Genomic DNA, 22880 nt, shown 5'->3' on the forward strand with positions numbered 1-22880 from the left:
GTGAAAACTGACAGAAGCACCCAACACCCCACCAAACACTCACGCGCCGAGAGTCCGCTGCACCAAGGCAGATTCTGACAAACAGGCTACCCTTCGAACACCGCACACACTGATTCTATCAATCACCCGGAACCCACAAGTATCCAAACTGCGGGGAGTACTGCAGCATTTGTCATACTCTCTGGACATGCACACAGAACCTCAAACTTACCCCTATCCTTAATCCTACTCCCACTCATGGGAAATGACTCTGGCTGACTCGACTGGGGAAATGTGCAAGGCTACGGGATGGCCCTGTCGTCTATCCTGGGATCTCCGTACTACGTGTTGCCTGTGGAAATAAAGTCACTTTCTTCTTCTTGGCTTTCTTGAATTCGCGCTGTTTTTTGAAGAAAGCAAATATGACATCAGAAATCGTGTTGCTATATTGAAGTGCAGCTTCAATGACTGCTAGAGAGGCTGATCATAAATGCATGAGTCAAATTATGCTGCATCTGCTCCATTGCATGCAGAAAATGCTCCGGTGCTCAGACCTTCCGTTTTCTCTTAGTTGTTTCACTGCAGTGACCAGAGAGATCCAGAAGTTCTTTATCTCCAAAGCAAAGCTTTGTTCGCTGTTCGCAGAACGCGCATTGTATTTCCTGCAAGAGGGGAACAGGACAATTACCATCAAAACTAGCGCACAGCAGTGTCGCGTTTGGGTCGACTAGGACGGAAGAAATGAAGTAGGTATTTAAAGGCATTTGAACGGCACATTTAAAGAAACCCTACATATGCTTCCGAAGGTACCCATTTTAATCGCGCTATCACTATAGTGCTACCGACAACGTATACGAGATATGTTCACGACAACGTATATAGTGTTCACGACAACGTATACCAAATATTACTCCTTTGCGTAAATCAGGGGCGGCACGAACAAGCAAAAAAGATATTCTTTTCTGTCCTTGTTTACCTAATGATCCTTGTCGCCATACTGCCGCACTCATAAGTAAATGTTTGCTCTGACGCAGCCTCTATGATGCACGAAGCACCGAACAGTACGGCGTCACTATTGGTGGGACTCTTTAAATGGTGTAGCCAATCAGCGGTCACGGCTCTGGGGGAAACGCTGCTGCTCGTTTCGGCGGTTCGGTGAGTGGCAGTCTGGCACCGGTGGCACGACGTATCTCAGTAGAGACGAATGTCGATAGTTGTCATGCGTTACACGAGCTTAGGTAAGGTTGTAAAAATAGCGCATCGATGACATGGTAAGAATAACACTGAAAAAAAGTGTCTGTGCAGGCGCAAACGCCGCTACACACGCGAACGCAGCAAGCGTCTGCGTGCGCGGTCGACCAGCAGCCGAATGTGCGGTGTATGCGCACGATACGGCGTACACTGCAGCAGCTAAAACTTGTCACCGCCCCGCCAGAGCGAAACTATTTCTGAAAATCAGTTTATATATGCGTGAAAGGGGATGATCGCTCGGTGAAAGATTGCGCTGGTGATCATCGTTGGCGCATCTTCGTAAGGCGTTCAGTCAATAATTGCGGCGATGCTAAGCGCCTTTTCTGCGCAACTCCTAGGAGGGGCCTATTCGCCGTGACAGCACCGCATGCAGACACGCTATAGATGGTATTCACTGAAAAATTTAGCTGTAAACTTCTTCGCTTGGCAACACTGGATGCGGCCACGGACATGGCCGAAGCGCCACGGACATGGCGCTGCTTGTGCCACTGCACCCGCACACACCAGAAAAAAAAACATTGGCATGCGTCGCCTCTTCCGTTTCAACCCGATGCTACACGGTGGTGTCAAGGGAGATGTTATTCATCGCACTCACATTGGAGTCGAGACGTTCGGTGGGGTGGAGTTTGGAACATCCAACACATATCATGTGCTTCGCACAGACGAGTACCGCCATCCAGCGGAGCTCAACGTAGCCAGTGACGGCGTACTCACAGGGTTGCCTGCATTTGTGCCTCGCCAGTGAGTACAACCTATAGCTGTTCGCTAGTGGTCTGTGGAAAACATCAATTACTGTTGTGACGGACATTTTGTGTTTGAGACGTGTCTAACTGGCCTTCAAACGATCGTTTCCCCTGTTCTAATACTGACGTGCCGGGGACAGCTCGGCCGACGCGAAAAGGAAGCCCTCCCGGCAGTGCGAGCTAGCCGACCACCGACCGGCCCCGTTTGGCAGTAGTAGGCGGAGAATGCCCGTCATCTGCGCAGCCAGTGACTGCCGAGAGGGGCCAATGGATGTGCGCATCTCGAACCAGCAAGGGCCTTGTCCTGTTTCTCTAGGTGGTCTTGAGACGCGTCGGTGACATCACGGCTTCCACGGTGCTTTGGAATCGCGATGACAGGGTGAAAGCTCCAGGCCTTATTGCTGGCCCTTTTTAATGGCCAGCAATGCAACTCGGCTAATGATGAACGCTTTCAAACCATTTTGGCGGCAGGACGTTCCTTGAATAGTACTCCACCAATTGCGTACGTATGATCGCAACTTTTGCAACCCCGTTTGGGGACCCTGTAATGGGGCACTCAAGGCTGAATAACTTTTTAACTAAAGCACCACGCATTTTTTAGCTCTCTCGTTCTTTGACAGTCAACGATGCCATGTTTGCTTAGAGTGAGATAACTGAAGTTGGCATACCATTCCATCGTTCCCATTCCATTTATGCGACTTGTCAGAGTCCGCCACAATGCGCCCTGAGCAAGCCTAGCCCGACTTGACTGAATCATTGTTTGTATCTTCGAGGCCCGTTCTTATTGGCTTTCGGTTTCGCGGCAGACTGGAAGACAAAATAGAAAGGGTCTTTTTAACTCCATTTTCGTGCGCGGTAAAAACCAATATCGGCGGCATAGAGTTCCTTAGTACGCATACGAGAGATGAAACTGCACCTGGTAAAGCATGTGGTCGTGGGGGGTTATGGGCGTACCCCAGCTTTTGACTTGGGCGAGCATAAAAATTGGATTTTGAAGCGGTTTTTTTTTATTTGCTTTCTTCACTATGCATGAACCCGTCTACGACCTGCAGGAAGCCAAAATCCTCCCTGTTCTGTGGTAGCCGTGCTCGGTGAAACAACAGGCAGTCTGTGATAATGGCTAACGTCGGTCATGCCGCAGTCGAGGGAACGTATGTCTGAGCGGGTAATATAGCGGCGCGAAGTTGTAGCCAACGAAAAAAAGAAACAAAACGTTCTTCGACGAAGACAAGATAGGAGACAGGTATGCGGGTGCCTGTATCTGTCCTATCTCGGTCTTCGTCCACGGCTGTTTAACGCCACGTTTTCTTTTTTGTTCGAGTATGAACCAACTCGCTCAGCTACAAGTTTGTTAAACTGTAGCTGACGGTAGATGCACAGGTTCACCACGAAGGCGACATTTTCACAGGCACGCTCAAAAACACTTCCGAACTCTTTAAACAACCTATTATTTCAAATAATGCTCAATTCAGAAAATAAGACTCTCTAATGAGTGTCCCCATACTATTATCATTGTTGTTACCTACCAGCTTCGTCTGCAAAATATCAGGCACAAGCGTTCCTGCAAAAACACGCTTCACTTCCTTTTTTTAGCTTTACAATAGCCAGTTTTATTTTCCAGTTATATAATAGCACACCATTCTGCGTTTTTGTGGCACTGTGTTAAAATATACGGCCACTAAAACGTTTCAATCCGAGCCAATAACGAAACTAAGGCATAATGACAAAACCATAGTATAATGGCTGCCCACGACGACAGAGATGGCCTTGATATCAGCCGCATAGATGCTAGCGTCAGATTCCTCTCTAGTGTATATGTGAGAATCTCTGTGACCGGTGGTGAATTTTCCACTCTTTACAGACAAGGCATGGCGACGCCGGCGAAGCTTTTCCAGAAATTCCTAGCATGTTCTGCCACCTAGGAGCAGGTGTGGAAAATACACACACCGTTGACCAAAGAACTTGACGGCCGTCTCGTTTCAAGTCGATTGCGCTAATAACATGTGCTTTTAAAGCGAAGCATTTTACCTCTGCCCCCAAGGGCTCTGTCGCAACAGTTGGTGTAAAAGAAAACTCCCGCGAACAACTAAAAGAAGTCACTTGCACCACCACGAATTGAACCTCGAACAAATAGAGAAACGGAGCTACGAGCCCACGCGGCGACAAGGGAGGCTGGCGGTGCACTCCCCGAGCACATCTGGGGAGTGCACTCCCCGAGCACGTCCCCTTGCGTTCTCGCTGACTGCCACATGATAGCGCCATGCGGCCTCTCGCGCCGCTGTGCGCTCAGCCCATGGCACCTGAAGCGACCGTGTGCTTGGCTTGCGCATGTGCTAGGAGTTTAAAAAATTTCTGGGAGCTCATGCCAACGCCTGGCATCTCACTTCTCCGTCTCTGCCGCCGATCTCGTCGCCTCCGTCGGCGGCGGCAAGGCAAGTGAAATCGTCTAACGCCTGGTTTGAGCTTCCTGTAATTTTATATAAAAAGAGTTTCCAATTATACGCTTCACCAGTAGAACTCAATCAACCACCATTCATGGATCATGCATTGATTTAACCTTAGCTAGGAATATCTCTTTGAAGTAATAAAGGGTGTGGTTAAGTGCGTTTCACTTGTCTATGGTTTCACTCTTTGTAGAGCCACTTGGGTGAATTCAAGTCACGTCGCATGGGTAATCGTTGTGGATGTCGTTTACAGCTTTGCTTTCCTACAACCATCACAGGGTGGATTTACGCGCAGTTGTTTTTCATTGGCGGTTTCTTATACATGCGCTTATTAGTAGGTATTTTGGGCTGACGGCTTCACACGCGTGCATGAATTTTTTAGCCTGCTTGCGTGGGAAATATTTCATTGAAATCTAATCAGGGACAAATCTCCCCACTCGGGCTGTGGCGTGATATCTTATAATGTGTTCTAGAAGAATTCGTGTTTTTAAACCCGCATGACCAGCAAGTTACATTTACGTGCCACTGCCTCACTGTTGGTTCAAGAGAAATGCTCCCGCAAGCCAAAGAAATTCCGTTTCATCGTGAGTTTCCTACTTGTGGGTCTTGGATTGTAGTGGAGGAAATCTAAGGGTCGGCGACACCTGTCTTAAAGTTTTCGAATTTCCTATGTTAATAAGCAAATGCTCCTTCTGGGAGTAATATATTTCTATTCACAACACTCCAATCTACCGATACAGGCGACGTGGTTCGAGTGCGCTGGTTAAAACATAAGACGGACGAGAAAGGATAGATAGGACACGTATTGGCCTCGAGGACATACCGTGGTGCCACCTACGAGTGACGTCACTTGTAGGACGCCGAATCGTGTTGTCGTCTGCTACACACATTTCCCGTGCGTATGCGGAAGCGTGTTTTTTTGTTGTGGCCACCGTCTCGCCCGCTCCTTGTGGATTTGATGCAAATTACCATAAAAGTTGTCTGTAAGCCAACCAATTCGGGCAAGCAATCAGCGACTCGCTTGTTCCCGGCGACACCGCCGCGTTTAGGTAGTTGCTACCATCGCGACCCACAACTCTTACATACGCAGCCAGCTAACGCCAAGGACGATGCAACTGATGCCGAGAAAGGTACGCTGTAAATTCATTATGAAATACTTGTGACGAGACATGTGTGTGCAAGCAAACACCTTGTGAGCGACGGAAACGCGTCGCTCACTTATGATCTGACCGCGCGAACTGCTCGTACGGCCTGGTAAATGAATGACGCAAGAACGGTGATCAGATTTCTTCGCCACACCTGCTTAAAAGTATTGTTAGAGTCTGCAGTTTGGCTTGATACGATGTTTTTATAGTCATGCCCGGATTTGACTAACGATCACTGCCGTAGCCTGTACTCTGAACGGCTCATGTTTACTTTTCGCGACTTGTCCGCAATGTATGAACGGTATGAACGCGAGTTTTTAACGCCTTCGAGCGGGTTCGGACAAGGCTATATTTAGTTTTCATTAGGTGCTCGGCGTGGTAATTTATAATTGCAGCGTGTTTTGTATGTTTACAGTAAGACGGCATTTCTCAAGCATCAATTTCCAAACTCACGACTTCTCACAGAAGGCGAGGCTGCGTACGAGGCGAAACACGTCGTTAATGATTTCGGGTAATGGATATATTTAGAATAGGAGAACCGAGCGTTGGGGGCCCCCAAGAAGTTAGAGGAACCCAAACGCAACACGCGCGTGCGCGACCGGAGGGCCTTCGCCAACAGCTCGCCGCCGGCTTCGGATGCACGTAATCGGACGTAATCGGCTTGGCGTCGCAGCAGATATTTCATCGCCGTTAGAGTTATGAGTAACAGTCTCTAACAGAACGTTTCACCGCGCTGGGAACTCTGTAAGCGCGGTGATTTCCGTTGAAGCGATCGACGATCAAGATACCTGCACGGCCTCGGCCGATTCTTGCGATTCTTGCGCGCAAGCATAGCCGTACTTCGGCCGCTCGCCGCACCGTGCGTGAACGGGCCGGCGCTGCCGGGACCGACCTCCGCGGCCGGTCGGCGTAAATCGCGGCAGATATTTGAGCATCGCTTTAAAAACCACAGATGATGACACTACCCATCAGAATTTTTCATCACACTAACATCCACTTTCACCAATCTGGAACTTCTTTTCCACGACTTGTGTGATTTTAAAAAGCGGCGACAAGTTGTTGCTGCCGCGACCTGCGTCGGTTCGAGCCGCACCGTCGGCTGTGAGGCAGGCACGGCGGGTGCGTGTGCTTCTGCGAGCAGTTAACGCTTCACGATTTCCTGCTTTATACATTTCTTGCAAACAAGGGAAATCTAGAAACTTCACTCCGCGATCGTCGTAGTCCACATTGTTGATCGGGGAAACAAGCCGCTGCTTACGCTTCGGTCGCATGCGTAATACACCACCACGCTCATGCTGTTTGCGGATAATCTACCACAGTTGATACATTTATACAGTCACCATTAGGTCGAACTGCGCTTGACGCACTGAAAATTAACTTCAAACGAAGGAAATTAACACGAAAATACTTTTAGGATGCGCTTCCTAAACGAAGTGTCACGCGCTGCAAGCCAACTACGCAGCAAGATAGGAACGGTGATCCTACAAGTGACGTCAAAACGACCGCAGCGCTGGCCTCTCCAGTGGTGGGCCTCGCGGCCAATACTTGCGTAGTCTATATGTAAAGTGTATGTGTCCTTTCTCGTCCGTCTTCTGTTTTAACCAGCGCAGTCGAACCAACCATGTATAACCAACTAGCCCGCCACCAGCGCTACTCAGTCGAGTGGCTTTTACAATTTAGTGCCCATTTAAACCTAAGTGTTTGCATAAAAACGTTTCTGGTAGTGTCTAAAAAACAGCGGCAGACTTAACGCCACTTATTCGAAAACACAGTGGACGGAATTTGGCTTTAAATAATTAACAGCCAGTCTAGCAGGAGGCGTGAGAGAGTGCCAGGTTTTGCGAGTTGTCGATGCACTATAGCGGTATGGCCATTCTAGTTGAAGCCAACGACTTATCGTGCCCTACCTTTTGCCGCAGACGAGGAACGTGCTAGGGTTCGAGATCGTTGGTGGAGGAGCCAACGAGGTTCTGCCGCCTCCTCGGCCGACGCCTTCTACCACGAGGCCAACGCCCACGAGCAGGTCTACCACGACGAGCACAAGCAGCAGCAGCCACCGATCCACACCGGCGAGCAGCGGGCGCCCTCAGTACCCGACCGGGCTCGTTACCGTGTTAGGTGGAACGCATGTTCACAGGTGAGCTTTCCTGTCAAGTCCTGCTACCGCCTTATTAGCCTGCTTAACATATTTCGTGGAATTCTTGGTAGTACGCTACTTTTTCCTTCCCTTGCCTTTCCTCCCCATCGTTCCTGCGACTCTAAAGGGTGGGGGCTATAAATGTCACAGTAAAAACGTAGTAGCAGGATGGCAAAATTACGGTTCGATACGCGTACAATAAATCTGAAAATGTCTTCAAATACGTGTTCATGCCTTCAAATATTCTTTCCATGTGAAAACTACACTCTACTGGCACTGTCTTGACTTCTATGTACTTACTGACGCACACACAACTGAGTAATTTGAGCGTAAACTGTCATAATGTGTTTGCTGTACTGTATTGTATTGTTTTGTTTAATGCGGAACTGTCATTACGTGTCTGTTTAACATTGCTGGAAGCAGAGAATTTCTGTGGGATCATTTTATAGCTGCATTTGTGTTTTCAATTTCATAAACTTCGGACCAGTTTATTTCTTGACGGAAAAGTTCTAATTGAACTTGGCCGAAGCTTGTGCGGCATGGCATGTTGGTGCTCAATTTGCGATGTAGATTTTTTTTTTGCTGAAAGTACGCTTAATGGCCCCGGACAGGGTATTACATAAGTGTGAACAGGTTGAAAGAAAACAAAAAGTAGGACATACTGTAACACGCTGTAACCGTGGTACAAAATATTTTCAACAAATTTTACATCCAAAGTACATACACTATAGGAAAGCATATCGACGAAAGCAACATATAAACAAAGCAACGCAAAATCAAATCTAGTTGACACAAAATGGCACCGACAAACGCGACGGTGGTTGTCGCGGAACATTTTTACAAATCTGACAGGGCACCGCAAAATGCGTCGTAGTTACTCATTATGGCAATGTGGAAGCGCAATGCGTTCCCCAGTTTTATTACGAATAAGGGGGGTGCGTATTTGTACTAGCTATTGCACGCAAATGGGAGGAATACTTCTAACAGATGATCAGTACGGCGGAAGATGTGCGATGCCGTCAGAATGTGCAAACAATGGAACGATGACTTGCTATGATAACTTCTGAAACAATGCTGAAGAAAAAGTTTTGGTGATGTTGTTTCCAGTTGCTGATTTTATGCTATTTCAGAGTATCGTCAGGCTTTTGGGTGTGTAGTTACGGAAAATGAAGCGAATAGCGTGATTTTGGACTGCTTCGAGGGATTGCCTAAGATACGCTTGATGAGTTTTCCAGGTGATAGACGCGTATAGAAGTTGTCGTCTTACAAAGGTAGTGTATGCAGTTAGTTTGGTTTCCCTTGTAGCCATGTAAAGGGATTTATGTAGCAGTCCTAGAGTCTTGCTTGCTTTGTTTGTAATGTCAATATGGGCGTTCCATGAAAGACTGGGTGAGGGAATAACGACTAGGTATTCGTAATGGGTTGCACGCGCAATGTTGGAGTCATATGTAGAATAATCAAAGGGTAAGGGTGAGCGTACATTGTGAACGTCATGACCATAGTCCTTTGAATGACCTTAGTCCTTTGAACTGGAATACATTTACAGAGACATTCATATTACACTACCCAACCATAAGACAACTACACGTTGAAGAAGCTACCCAACTCCTCACGGCGCACATCCTCGACGCCGCCGACAAGTCCATTCCCCACGCCTCTGGTGCCCCGCGCAACCAGAGGAGGCCGTGCTGGAATGAGGACTGTAGGCGGGCGCGAGAAGCCCAGAACATGGCGTGGGGTATCCTCCGTCGGTACCCAACGTCGGGAAACCTTTTAGTGTTCAAAAGGGCAAAGGCGATGGGAAAACTTGTGCGCAGTGAGGCAACACGAGAGAGTTGGCACTCATTCATAACATCCATAAACTCATACACCGAAACACGACACATACGCAAACTCCAGGGACAACAAACACACAGCCTGCCCCTGGTTAGCACAACAGGGGACACACTCGAAGACCAGGCTGACACACTCGTACAACACTCCCAACACGTGTCCAGTTCAGCACACTACAGAAACACTTTCATAAACCACAAACAATCGGCCGAAAAGAAGCCTATACTAGAAAACATCTTCTTATCTTCTTATAACTCAGAGTTTTCACTGCATTAGCTGAGGGCTACTTTCAGCATGTGTAAACCCTCAGTTCCAGGCCCAGACAACATCACATATACAATGACACAACACCTACTTGCAGACACACTTGGAGCACTTCCACATCTATATAATAAGATATGGCTTTTGGGGCACATTCCACAATCTTCCAGGGAGGCCATAGTAGTGGCTTTCTTAAATGAGGGAAAGGACCCGTCGTTCCCCTCAAGGTACCGTCCTATAGCCCTGACGAGCTGCCTGTGCAAGCTTCTCGAGAAGATGATAAATCGCATGCTCGTGTATTTCCCTGAGTACAATGGTCTTCTCGAGAGCTGCCAGGCAGGCTTCAGGGTGGGGCGATCGACAAACGATCAAACGTCGCACTTGACTCGTACATCGAGGAGGCCTTTGGGCAGAAGCAGTATTTTTTAACTGTGTTTTTCGACCTGGACGTTACGGGATCCTTATTGACCTCAATTCATTCGGGGTTTATGGTAACATGGTAACATGAGGTTCCTGGTAACCCTGGTTAGTTACTTGTCAGAAAGAACACTTCGAATGAGAGTGGGTAGCGCACTCTCAAGGGTTCACGTGCAAGAAAATGGCGTGCTGCAAGGTGACGTGTTGAGTTGCACTCTCTTTATCGTAAGATGAACTCTCTTGGAAAGGCACTGCCACCAACAATCTCTTATTCTATGTATGTAGACGACGTGCAAATATCTTTTAAATCATGTAATATGTCAATATGCGAACGTCAAGTCCAGCTTGATGTCGAGAAGCTTGCCGGCTGGGCAGACAAGAATGGGTTTTGAATTGAATCCTGCAAAAAGCTCCTGCGTTGTGTTCTCCAGGAAGTGCGGGGTCCATCCGGACCCAGACATTACTCTGAATGGCGTGTCGCTTCCTGTGAACAAGGAGCACAAGTTCTTAGGTGTTGTGTTTGACCAGAAACTCAGGTTCATTCCACACATCAAGAAACTTAAACATAAATGTCTGAAAACAATGAATATACTTAAGCTCCTCTCACACCACTCGTATGGTTCCGACAAAAAACTCCTGCTACGGCTCTATACTGCTTTGGTTGGTTCTTGTTTGGACTATGGCAGTGTCGTTGGACGATGACTAAAACAGCGTTGCGAATGCTTGACCCAGTGCTACACTTGGGGCTTCGTCTTGCATCGGGTGCTTTTCGTACTAGCCCTGTCGAGAGTCTGTATGTCGAGTGCGACAATTGGTGCCTTGAGAACCAACGGACGTACATGGACTTGTTTTGTGCTTTTAAAATTTCATGGCTGAATAACCATCCTTTTTATTCTGTTTTTACCCATACATCCACATTTCTGCTGTTTCTAAATCGCCCATCCGTTCCTCTGCCCTTTTCAGTTAGAGTGAGAGAGAGAGCCTCGGATCTCAGCGCTTCGTTTTTAGATGTGTACAGATCACCCTTTTCAGACATTTTACCGCCTTAGAAAGTTCGTCCTGTGTCCTCCGACCTTTCTTTTATGAAACTTTACAAAAATCGGGTACCGCGAGCTGCAATACTGCAGCGCTTTCTTTGCGGTTTAAATACCCATGTGCAGAATTTTACAGTTATGCTTCTAAAACCTCCACTATGGTGTCCTGCACTGCTCATGGTCTGAATTTCAATGCAGCCAGAACCATGAGCGTGCACACAACATTTTTTCTCAGAGAAGCCTTTGAAATTTTACTGATTGTACGACACATTCTTGAAAATCAAATTCCCAATTCAATCATTCATACAGATTCCTTGAGTGTTGTTCACCCACTATTATCGCACAAGCCCCCAAAAAACGCATAGTTGATCCTGTTTTCAACACTACCATGTCTGTGTATGCGCAAAAGCATGAGCTGCTCCTCTGCTGGGTCCCAGGACACGCTTGGGTCGCTGAAAACGAGTTGGAAAACGAGAGGGCCGCTGCTGCTGCACTCGGGAACACTGTACACATTACAACATACAAGCACATTACATTACAACATACAAGCCTCAAGCCATACATAACACAACACTTGTGTAGAACATGGCAAACACACTAGAGTGAATAAACAGACAACAAACTGCATGTAATAAAACCACACTTGGGACGTTACACGGCTGACTCGCACAAAAGACACACGGAAGTCGCCTTGGGTAGGCTAGGGATAGGGCAGTCCTATGCAACGCACTCATATCTGCTGAGGGGATCTTCAAGACCCGAGTGCAGCAGGTGCGGAGAGGCACTACCCGTAGTTCACGTACTCATTTAATGCAAGGCAATTGACACCACACGACGCAAACACTTTCCACAACTGTACAGACAACACATCCCGTTTCACCCATCATACTGTTTAGGAGACGAGCCCATGTTTTCCATCCAGCGTGTTTTGAAGTTTCTCACTGACGTCAGGTTTTCACATCTCATTTCTTGCCATGCATCATGACAACCTGGCCCTTCCCACCAGTCATCTTCATGCATTCCCTTCACTTTTGTTTTTACTGAGACAATTTAGTATTGAATTGCACATCTGTCCTCATTAAATAACTTTGTGTTTGGCGCCCTTTGCCCTTGTCGGCCATTAAACTCAAATAATCATCATCATTCCTTTGATTTTTATACGCATTAGCCACGTTGCGCACCAAGATGAGGCGTTTAAGACGTTTTAAAGTACCAAAGAATCGCTGCTGCCATTAATTTCGCGGTACGGAACACAATCATCAGCAAAGAATCCAATCTGATATGAAATGAAACCTGGGATATCGTTGATGTGCACCAAAAATAAGAGCGCGCTTTTCGGCAACCCGAATATCACTGAAACAGGTGATTCCTGTTCGGAAACAGGCTCGGAAACATATGCGCGTGGTCACTGAGATTATAATTGAGAACTCCAGTTTTACAAAGTCAGTGCCCAATATTAGTATTAAATAGGTCAATGCAGGTAAAATAGCTAGGCGACGTTCTTTGTCGACGATTCGAGGAGACGACGATGTCGACAATTTCGAGACGAGAATGTCCGCGATTCGAGGAGAACAATGAACGCCTTATAGCCAACCATATCACTCAGATACTACACCCACTGGCAATATCCTTGCTCGAAGATGCAAGCCTGCCTGCACGTCTTGCACGCACGAAAGATCCGGTTGCTTGAGGACCGTGGCGGCTCTTTCCTCTATCGAGCTATGGATGACCTTCCTCGGTCAAGCTCTGTAAAGCACTAAGCGACCCCCGCTTATCGTCCCCAAACCAATGGGCTTAAAACCAAATGGACCAATTCTCAAACCAAATGGTTCGTCCTCAAACCAATGGACTTAAGGAAAGTTAAAACAAGACGCTGTCCGACATGTCATCCATAAATATTCCGCCCCATCAGCGTGACTGGGATGCTCCACTGTCTGGCCTTTCATGTGCTTGTAGCTCGCAGCACAATAGGGCCGGTTAATGCCAATACTATAATTCATTCGGCCGAGAGCCGAGTTTGCACAAGTACACTCTGTTACATAGTCAGCTGCACCGTCCACGGAATGCGCCCACGATATCATTGCACAAGCTGATTTGTCCCAGCAAGTGACCCGTGCAAGGTGGCCCAGAGTATCGGTATGAACTTCGACACGCCTGAGCCGCGTGTTTGCAAACCTGGCCGCCAAGGCGAACCCGCACTAGCGCCATCTGCTGGTTCGCTTGAAACACTTCTGTATTTTGAGCAACTGCTAATAGGGCTCCGCTTTTTGGCCTCAGCGGCATAGGGATGGAGTTGTGGGGCTTGGACGCTAACGTGTCCTGGGTTAGAGCCCCAGTACATTTATCTGTTTTAGGAAAGACAAACAGACCGGCTACTTTTTTGCTGCAACGTATTCTCTCATTTAAATTCTATGCGTTCTTTTTGAGAATAAGGATAGTTCGATTCCTTTGTGACCGTTCGGCATACCAAGTTTCGCGACTGTTCCAGTATGACGCCAAAACGAAGAGCAGGTAGGGTGCGTCTAGGCGGTCAGCTTTTTCGCGTCATATTAGAAGAGTGGTAATAAACGTGTTGGTATACTGAACGGTCGTAACGCGGTATCCTTCGCGCAGCGTCGTCTGTTGCGAAACATTGTCGCTCTCCCTTCGGTATACTGGCAGTTATTGCATGTGTCGTCAGGTTACTGACGTCATATACGAAATATTTCGTGGTGCGACGCCACCTTCCCATGCGTACTTTCCGACTGAAATCTTCCACGTTTGTACAGCGTAAACTCGGAGCCCCATTACAACAGTCACTCCTCCTTCCCGACAGATTGCAAATGTTTAAATCGCTGCACGAAGACGAGGCACCGAAACATAAAGAAGACGCACACTGCGCGGTGTGTATCATCCCGAAGCAAACGGAATGTTTCTTCGTGTTCCAGACCGTCGTCTGTGCAACGCTTTTAAACATTTGCAATCATGTACCACCTCGCACAACGCACGACTATGACGCAGTTCGTACTGAGACCGTGAGCCCACTCCCGCAGAGGTCACGTAAAACGCAATCTACACATAACTTGAAAAAGCCGAAATGAGACTCCTTTGAGAGCTCTAAAGTTCTCTCGTAAAGGACAACAAAGAGAAAGTCCTCGCTGTCTGCTGCGACGGCAGCGCGGACTTTGTCACTTCGCCGCCACGCAACATTCCTACGCCGCCTAGTAATAACACCGACGCCACCAGCGTTCGGGATGCACCTCAGTTCAAGTATCTCGTGTTGCCAATCATTCTAAGGTCGAATACTTTGTGCCAGATGGAACGTTGCTCGAGTGCAAGGTCTCCATCACCGGCTGCTAATGTTGGCTAGCGACAAGCCACTCTTACTTGTCTTAAAAAGACATAGCTGGAGCAACATAATTTCTATCAGGCTATCAAGGAATGCCTTCATAATATAAATACAGTCTAAGTTTCTATTGCCCACATGCCTAGGGTGAGAAAGAGAGAGAAACTTTAACTGAAAAGCAAGGAAGCCCATACAGGCGGTAATAATTGAGCTGAAATGCCTTCAATACCTCTCAAAAACTTCCAATTGAACTGCGCTATTGTAACTGTGAGGGGTCGGAAAGCTGCGCCTAGTCAGAGTATAATTCGTGTAGACTAATTTTACTAAACCTTCTGGTAATTTACTTTCAATGCGAACTTTTTTTACGTATCGGCTTCCGAAATAATAAGCTGGCTTCGACATTTGCTGCTTCGTTTTCATTCCGGTCACTTATCCACTATTTCAGCAATGGGGACATGTTTACCTTTCCGCGTACAGTTTGAACGTGATATCCTGGAAAGTCTTTTTCTGCGAAAGAAAGTTTGGCATCCACCTCAATGCAGCCACACGGCTACAAAGGAAAAGCTATACAGTTTTCTCAGAAACTTCGCAATTGAAGAAAAATTCGTCCTGGTTCAGCTTACCTTTGTAGCCATATAACTGCATTGAGGTAGACGTCCAGTTTCCTTCGCAGAAACTTACTCCACCTTGGGCATTTACCCTAAATCTGGTCGATCAAAGCCTTCTTCTGTGGCTCTTCATACGGAACGTCTTGGTTCGCCGCTTGAGACGAAGTATTTCGTCACTTTCAGCCCACTTCAAGCTAAATATTTAAGTGTTTTGACGAATTGAACAGTGACGCCTATGACTACTGTTTGAGGTTTTGTTTAAAAGAAACAGGTAGGCCATTCCTCCTCTCAATATCAAGCAGACCGCGAAAAACTATAAGAAAGGAGGGGACTACGAGGCTTCGATTTGCTATCACCTCGTGAACGATGTGTAAAAAATTGGAGCTAGCATTTCCATACGAAAGTTGCCGAGTGTATAAAGTTTTAAATGCGCCTCATTAATTAGCAAGAAAGGCAACAAGCAGGCATAAGTTAGCCCAGTATCTGTTCGTTTTTGGCAAGTCCCCGCACTCCATCGCGCAAGTTGTATTGGGTAGTAAGGGGGTTTCGCGTTCGTGCGTCTCCTTTAAAAACGATAGTATTTTTTGGACAAGCTAATCTCGAACATTTCCGCTTGTCTGCCAGTCACTCTGTTGAAAAACCAAGCTGAAAGATCATAGAATGATTGAACAAAATGTAACCAAAGGCAAAACCTTCACCACCTATAGAAACTACTGGACTGGGTCATACATGTTAACTTTTGTGCAGCGCTTAAGAAACCTCAGGCTAGATGTGAGCACATGACCCACACGACCAACGGCTCATTAATTAACAATAGATGTAAAATTTGTTTTTGCTATAGGGAATGAAGAAACACGCGTCGAAAAATGAGGCTTGCGCGCTTTCCCATCAGGCTACGCGCGAGTTATGGGAGCGCGGAGAAATTTAACTGAGAAAATCGGCATTGCATGAAACATGGGATGAGTCAAAGGCGAGGGAAAGAGTCTGAGGGATGCCAGGTCAGAGAGAAGAGCGGGCTGCATTGAAGGGGCGGCACAAGACTGCCTTTTTCGCAGGACAGTTGAGGGGAACCTTCCGCCTTACCCTTCATAAATGTTTGGGCATTACTGAGCCACCGTGCCGAAGGTTCACCTACATCTAAGCAAAACATGGTGTATAACAGCCCCATCAATGTAGCTTAATGGGTAACGTTAACTGGCCGAGATGACCTATTTAGGAACACCTGTTCAAACAAAATTTGAAAAGCGTCTGAATTGCAGTTCCTGAAATAAAATAACCTGGTGTAAGAAAAGAAAAAAAACTGAAATCCTATCGCAGCTTTGAAAATTTGTAACGGCACAAGGCACAGGCCAGAAGATGTGAGGGGCCATTTTTGGGCTTCCATTATTTTTCTAATCAGCAAACAATTCTGCTGCCAAAGCAGCATGTTGGAATTCATCGTTCCTTTAATACAATCTGGCATGACAAAAAAAGAATAGAATTTATTCTTTAGGTGAACTCTGTTTCCAGCTATGCCTATAACTCATGATATGTATTCAATTCAAATTAGCTGCCTATCGCTCATTCCCTTTGACGCCCACTACTTGGGACCACCGGTTTTTCCTTTTGCCCAGCAATATGAAGCTTCGCTTTAATACAGTCAGCGCCTGACGACATTTCTGAGAGATAAAGAACTTGACGGTGGCGGGGAGGATATAAGATTATTTGCTCATGATAATGTTTTTTAAAACTGCATTTGCCTCTGCAAAATATCAAGTTTGTTGAAACATACACGTAGCCGTGTTAAAGTAACTTGTCGGAGTAGTTTCCACTCAGTGCTTTCTAATACAGGTATATAATGTACGCATGTTACTCGCTACAGACCCACATTACCCGCATTACTCGCTACGGACCTAAACTCACCCCCTAAAAACTTTTTCTGGGCCGGTCCGTGTACGCCCAGATCTCTTTGCAGAATTTTTTTGTGCTTTGGGTCACCACAGGAAAGTCATGTCGCGCAACAAATTCGCTCCTTACGTTCCTCCGGAATACTTGACTCGACAGTGAGCTGCAGACTCTCGAACAAATTATTGCTTTGCCTGATTGTGTCTTTGCTTTTCGTGTGTGTCTGGGTTTGAGCGGTCACGTGTATGTGAGAGTTCTTTTCATTTTCCCATGTCCCCTTCACCCCCATTTGGTGTAGTAAGTCGAGTGTAGTAAGTGAGGCCTGGCTGACCTCACTTGCCTTTGTCTTTGTCTCTCTGCCACAAGCATTACTCTTCTTGGCTTGGTTCGTGCGCTGGTACTACCTCCCCGCTTTTACATGTGTGGGTGTTTGAAGACGTGTTTGTTCACTGAATTGTTCACTAAATTGAAATGTTCACTAAATTGTTAATGTCGCGGAACATAGATTGCTAGTGTATTTTTTAAACGCCTAGAAATTGTCATGGCTGGGTGGCGAGTGATTAGATGGAGGAGGCGAAGGAGTCAATCTTTATTGAAATTCGAAAAGTCCTGTGGGTGGAGCCCTCAGTCCAGAACGTCATTGGAGCAACCCGCCGTCTTCGCCCGTTCGATCAGCTGTAGCTGTCTGCTGGGGAACGAGCTGGCGAGTTCTCTATCCCACTGCTCTCGGGAGGTTTTTTAGGATAGGGTCCATGTCAGGATGACTAGGTATAGGAGTGATTTGGTTCATTGTGTCAGGTAGATCACACAACGCGGTGCATACTTATGCAATGGCAAGGATGTCTAGGTGCGCAACATCAACACCAATCGCTGCAGAAACAGAAACTTTCAGACGGTGTCAAACATTTCTGACTAAGCACGGAGAAAGTACACAACACAGAGCTTGCGTAATGTGCATCTCTCCGCACCTCGTTGAAAGAGGTTTAGTGTGGCTAAGAGTGAAACAACACTATTTTATTTAAATGCGTCACTAAACATTTCTCGTTGATTGTGAATTAATTTGTTAAATTAATGGTCTTTAATTTATGCTATAGATCAACGGACACGCCGAGGAAAAAATGAATGGCGTTTACTCCACATGTTTGCAAATCGGGCAATCCAGTCCGTCTTCATTCGGGGCGAAGCCCCGAAAGTCGATTTTAACAAGCGCTTCGGTACGCGCTGGCCTCGATAGTGCGTTTGGAGGCGCTCAGGTGTGACTCACAAAGTGGTTGCGGAAGTCCTCGAGGTGTGAAATCGCGCTATTGACGTTTATGGTTGGCCATGGAAGCGACGACATGACAATAAAGAATTTAGCCGTTAGTTCTACTGAACGGTAAGATGATGGCACGTGCGGAGAGCGAGGGGACTTCGTAGGTACCTGTATGTGATCCTCAAAGCTTGCTTCAATGAATATGGTTAAAGGCGCAGGGCTGCGTTGCTTACTGACTTCCGAAGTCGCATTTCTGGTACAGAATGGTTTTTCGGGCTTTAATGGCGATACATACGAATCCGGGGCTAGAACGAGAGTAGTTTGGTCATGCTCGTAAATTACGTTCTACACTATGATTTCTTGTCACGACTACACTAAGAGCAGTGTGAAACGATATTGAAAGGGTTTTCTAAGGTTTCTATCTGCCAACACAAAATTTGTTCACTCACTTGCAGTGTTGCCCGCATATTTACACTGTTGTGAGGGGTACTGAAGGTTACTACTTGATGGGCATGACAACCAACCCGCAAGTTCTACTCATCTTGTAGTTTTCGCCATTTCTATAACTCTATTCTGCAATTTTACACCGATCGTGAACAAAAATGGTGCTTTTCATGCAGTGCTTTAGTTATTCTTTCTACACGACGAAACATACGGACATTTTACTGCGCGATTACTACGAGAAGCGAGCGAATGTCCAGAAGTGGCGGCCAATATACTGGCACAAAAGCTATTAGGCTCAGTAAATACCACTGGAATCATTTAAAGGGACTCTGAAACACTTTCGATAAACGCTTTCACCCTTTCCTTAGGGCCTGGTAGCATTGTGAAAGCTATAGTTATCGCTAGCACGGGCCGGCACTACGTGATTTGCTCGTCCCAGCAGATTCGCCTTCCGTTTCTGCTGTGCTTCTGGGGTGTTTTTTGGGGTATCCAATGCTTTTGTTGCTACAACTGAAGCAAAGCCAGACAATAGACGCTACACCACTCTAATAACGTCATTCAAGCGCTCGAAAAACGCCAAGATCAGGAAAGAGAGAATTTTGAAAGTTATCTGACGAGCATATTGCAGCAATTTTCGGCCGAGGTATTTTGTGGTCCCCCATCGCAATTAGTTAGTACTTTGTGAAATCATTTAGTACTTTAAAAAATATACGAAGGTGTTCCAGGGTCTCTTTAAGTCTACTTGCGTGGTTTGAATGCGGAAGAACTACGGCACTTGGAATTGGCACATCGGCGACGAGCATCCGGCGGCAGCTGTCATCTTGACAGGCTAATCTTGATGAGTGGCTATGTGGGAATTGTGGGTGGGAACGCTAACGTCGCAGCCAGATTGGAATCGGTGAATGGGCCGTGCCCTTCTGACGGCAGCTGCCGTCGACATGGGCTAGCATTGAGTGATCATTCCATTGGCTAGCACTTGAGTGATCATTCCGAAGGCTATGCGGAATCTGCGCTGAGAAGTTCCGAATCTGTATTATAGTAGCTTCATAAAACCAGCATGACGCACATCACATCAATCAAATAATTTCTATTTCCAGTATCGAAATGACACTGAAGGCAACACAAACAGCGACTAAGGCTTGACAAAGACTGCTCTTCTTTAACAATAACATACAGTCAATATATACGGACAAATAGCAGCATGTGCTAAAAAAAGTCGATTGTACAGATAAAAATTGCAAACAATCTTCAAGTTTCACCTGTGCACCAAAATCAAACAAGCAAAAAAAAAGGAACACATACGGGAAGTCACGATTTCACCGCAGCCAAATCACGATAACGCGCAAAAAACGCAGAACAAAACACAGCCCCCCAAAAATGAGCTCTTTCCGAAAAGAAGAAATATGTTGCAGTGAAATACAGAGAAATGCAAAAATAAAGCAACAACACCAGCGCAAGCGCGCAACAAATCACTTGGGCACAAAGAAAAATTTCAGATCGACACTGCAGGCAGTAAATTCGTGTACCATATTATTTGCGCACTAACAAATCGAGGCAGTGTTCAGTAAAACAGGCGATGTTACTCCTAGATGATGTAGGAGTAGAATCGTGCCTGTTTCATGGAGAAGTAATTCCAGGGGAGGACATAACGCTTTAGGCCGCAGAGTCCGTAAGTAGACGCAAGAGTTCCCCTGAAGCTGTCTACAGTGTGACGCCCGTATGGAGCGGTGGGTAACACACTTGACTGTGCGGGTGGCGTTCCTTTAACGTTTTTGTTTCTTTTTTAGCTGGAGGCACGTCTAAATAGGGGGCATCCACTGCGCACAACGCTGGTTTTCCTCCTCATGGGGCCCAAACCGCTTTCGCTCGCATTAATAAATAAATGGTAGCAAATAAGAGGCGTATCGCTTAAAAACAAACGAAAACTCTCAATGGGGAACGCCTGCAGGGCCGCCACAGTGGGTAGATGTACTTACATTTACTGATAGCTCTAGAGCGACGTGCGTGTATATTACCAGCTGAGCCTTGAAATGTCCCTCGCTCACGTGCTGCAGCGGGGTGACGACGATACACGAGACGAAAGTGATCGGCACCTACATCGACGGCAAGTACGCGCAAATCCTGCAGAGCACGTCGCGGATTGTGTCTGCGTCCGCGGTGCCGTCCAGCGTGCCCACGCCGGCCTTCAAGGCGCCCGAGGCGACGCCTGCCGCCAGGCTTCCCGACAAGCGTCTCGAGCCATCGGCCAGTCCGAGGCAGCAGCAGGTCGTCCGCTCGGCGCAGGTGAGCTTTTCGTCACCCACGGGGGCGCGTTGTTCCTCCCAATAGTGCGTGTGTGCGTGCTGAGATTTTTCAGCTTTTCGCTGAAACCACATAAAACGATCTTTCCACCTGCTGCGGCTGCTTTTTTTTAAAGGTGAGTTTTATAGGCCCAGGCGAAAATAAAATTCCGCGGTCCCGCGCGCGGAAATGCCCTCCGGAGCAGCCCCATGCGAATTCGGGAAGAAAGAAAAACAGTTTAGAGACGAGTTAGAAGCAGGGGAAGAGAAAGTGGCTGCGTTTACAGATGACGCAGCTATTGTCTTGCATCCACCGACCGCGGTAAAAGGGAACAGCGCATCGGAGAGAGTAAAAACATAAAACCCAGTTTCACCCAGTGTGAAATCTGCCGAAACAGCGGAATGTGGTTGGCTTGTGACAATTTGACCGCCCTGAACGTTATGCCGCTGTCACCGCCCAAAGGAATCTGTACCGAAACGTGAGCGGTGTGTGGCTCCCTTCCCTCTCCGGCGCTCCGCTAGCGGACAGGAGAGGACCGCGCTCCTGCAAGAACACTATGCCCTCTTATAGTGCGCTTGGGAACCGTATCGTCGATGGTTCCAATAGAGGGCGCTGGCAGGTCTGAAAACATAACCCAATGCGGAGAAGTGTCAACGGCTCAAAATCGACCACTATGGATAGCATTTATCGATATACAGTGAGAGAACTTCTATCGAGCATACTTGAGTGGCAGGGATTAGGCCAGGACTTTATACAGCTGATGCAGGGAATTTACATTGAGAGCCAGGGGAAAATTACCTGCGAGTACCTAAAGTGCACCGAACCGGTAGTCACAAGCAGAGATTTAAACCAGGGTTGTCCTCTGTCGCCATTGCTGTGCATGCTGTACATGGCAAAACTAGAAAGAGAGCTTCAGGACAATGAAATAGGTTTCAATCTGTGTTGTGGCCGCAAAGGAAAGGAAGCGGAACAACGTGTTCCCGGACTGATATATGCAGATGACATAGTACTACTCGCAGATACTGAACGGTGTCTGCAACAGCTCACAGATATATGCGGGTAAGAGGACACTGAACTAGGTTTAGAGCTTAGCATAGGAGAGTCGAAAGTTCTGGTTTATATTTGCGACGCCATTAACGAATCAGTATTTGTTCAACAAGCAACAATTTCGTGGGTAACGAAATATGGGTAACGAAAAACTAAAAACTTAACAGGCGCATTTCAGAATGAAAAGCTAAAGAAACGTCTCTATCATGAAGCACCGATCACTGTGGGGTTATAACAACTATGATGTAGGCAGAGGAATCTGGGAAGCTGTAATGGTGCCGGCACGCACGTTTTCAAACGCAGTAGTGAGTGCCTAATCAGAGATTCAATCAGGGCTAGAAGCAAATCAGATGGCGGTAGGTCGATTGGCACAGTAAAACAACAAATAAGGCAGCGTAGGTAGACATGGGGTGGGCAGCCTTTGAAGTGAGAGAAGCAAAGAGCAATATATGTTTTGAAGAACGACTTGGAAACATTGATGAGCAGAGATGGGCGGCCAGAGTGTTACGGTATCTATACAGAAAAAGCGTGGATACACAGTGAAGCAAAACCACCAGAAGTCTCAGAACGAAGTATATGAAACCTGTAAGCGCAAAGGTAACGACGAAGGTAATAAAAAAATGAAGTGGAAGAATCAGAGACAAAGACCTGGAAAAAGAGGATGGACTCGAAGAAGCCCTTAGATGCATAGAGAATCAGGAAGCGGGAGATCGCGAGGGAGTGCATTGCCATAATACCACACGGAGTGCATTGCTTTTTGGAGCTCGGGTGGGTTGCTCGCGGACAAAAACGCTTA

The 22880-nt window shown here is 46.9% G+C and overlaps 1 protein-coding gene across 1 annotated transcript in view; it reads left to right on the plus strand.

Moving 5' to 3' along the window:
• Positions 1-22880, plus strand: part of LOC144176031 (uncharacterized) — a 239167-nt gene that overhangs the window by 181624 nt on the left and 34663 nt on the right. The window contains exons 3-4 of the mRNA XM_077705137.1: positions 7482-7699; positions 20812-21040. Of these exons, the coding sequence (XP_077561263.1) occupies positions 7482-7699; positions 20812-21040 (447 nt within the window). The remainder of the gene's footprint in view (positions 1-7481; positions 7700-20811; positions 21041-22880) is intronic.

The sequence above is a fragment of the Haemaphysalis longicornis genome, unplaced genomic scaffold (assembly GCF_048455015.1).
Source record: "Haemaphysalis longicornis isolate Haplotype H1 unplaced genomic scaffold, Haemaphysalis longicornis Haplotype H1 scaffold_3, whole genome shotgun sequence".
NCBI lineage: Eukaryota > Metazoa > Arthropoda > Arachnida > Ixodida > Ixodidae > Haemaphysalis > Haemaphysalis longicornis.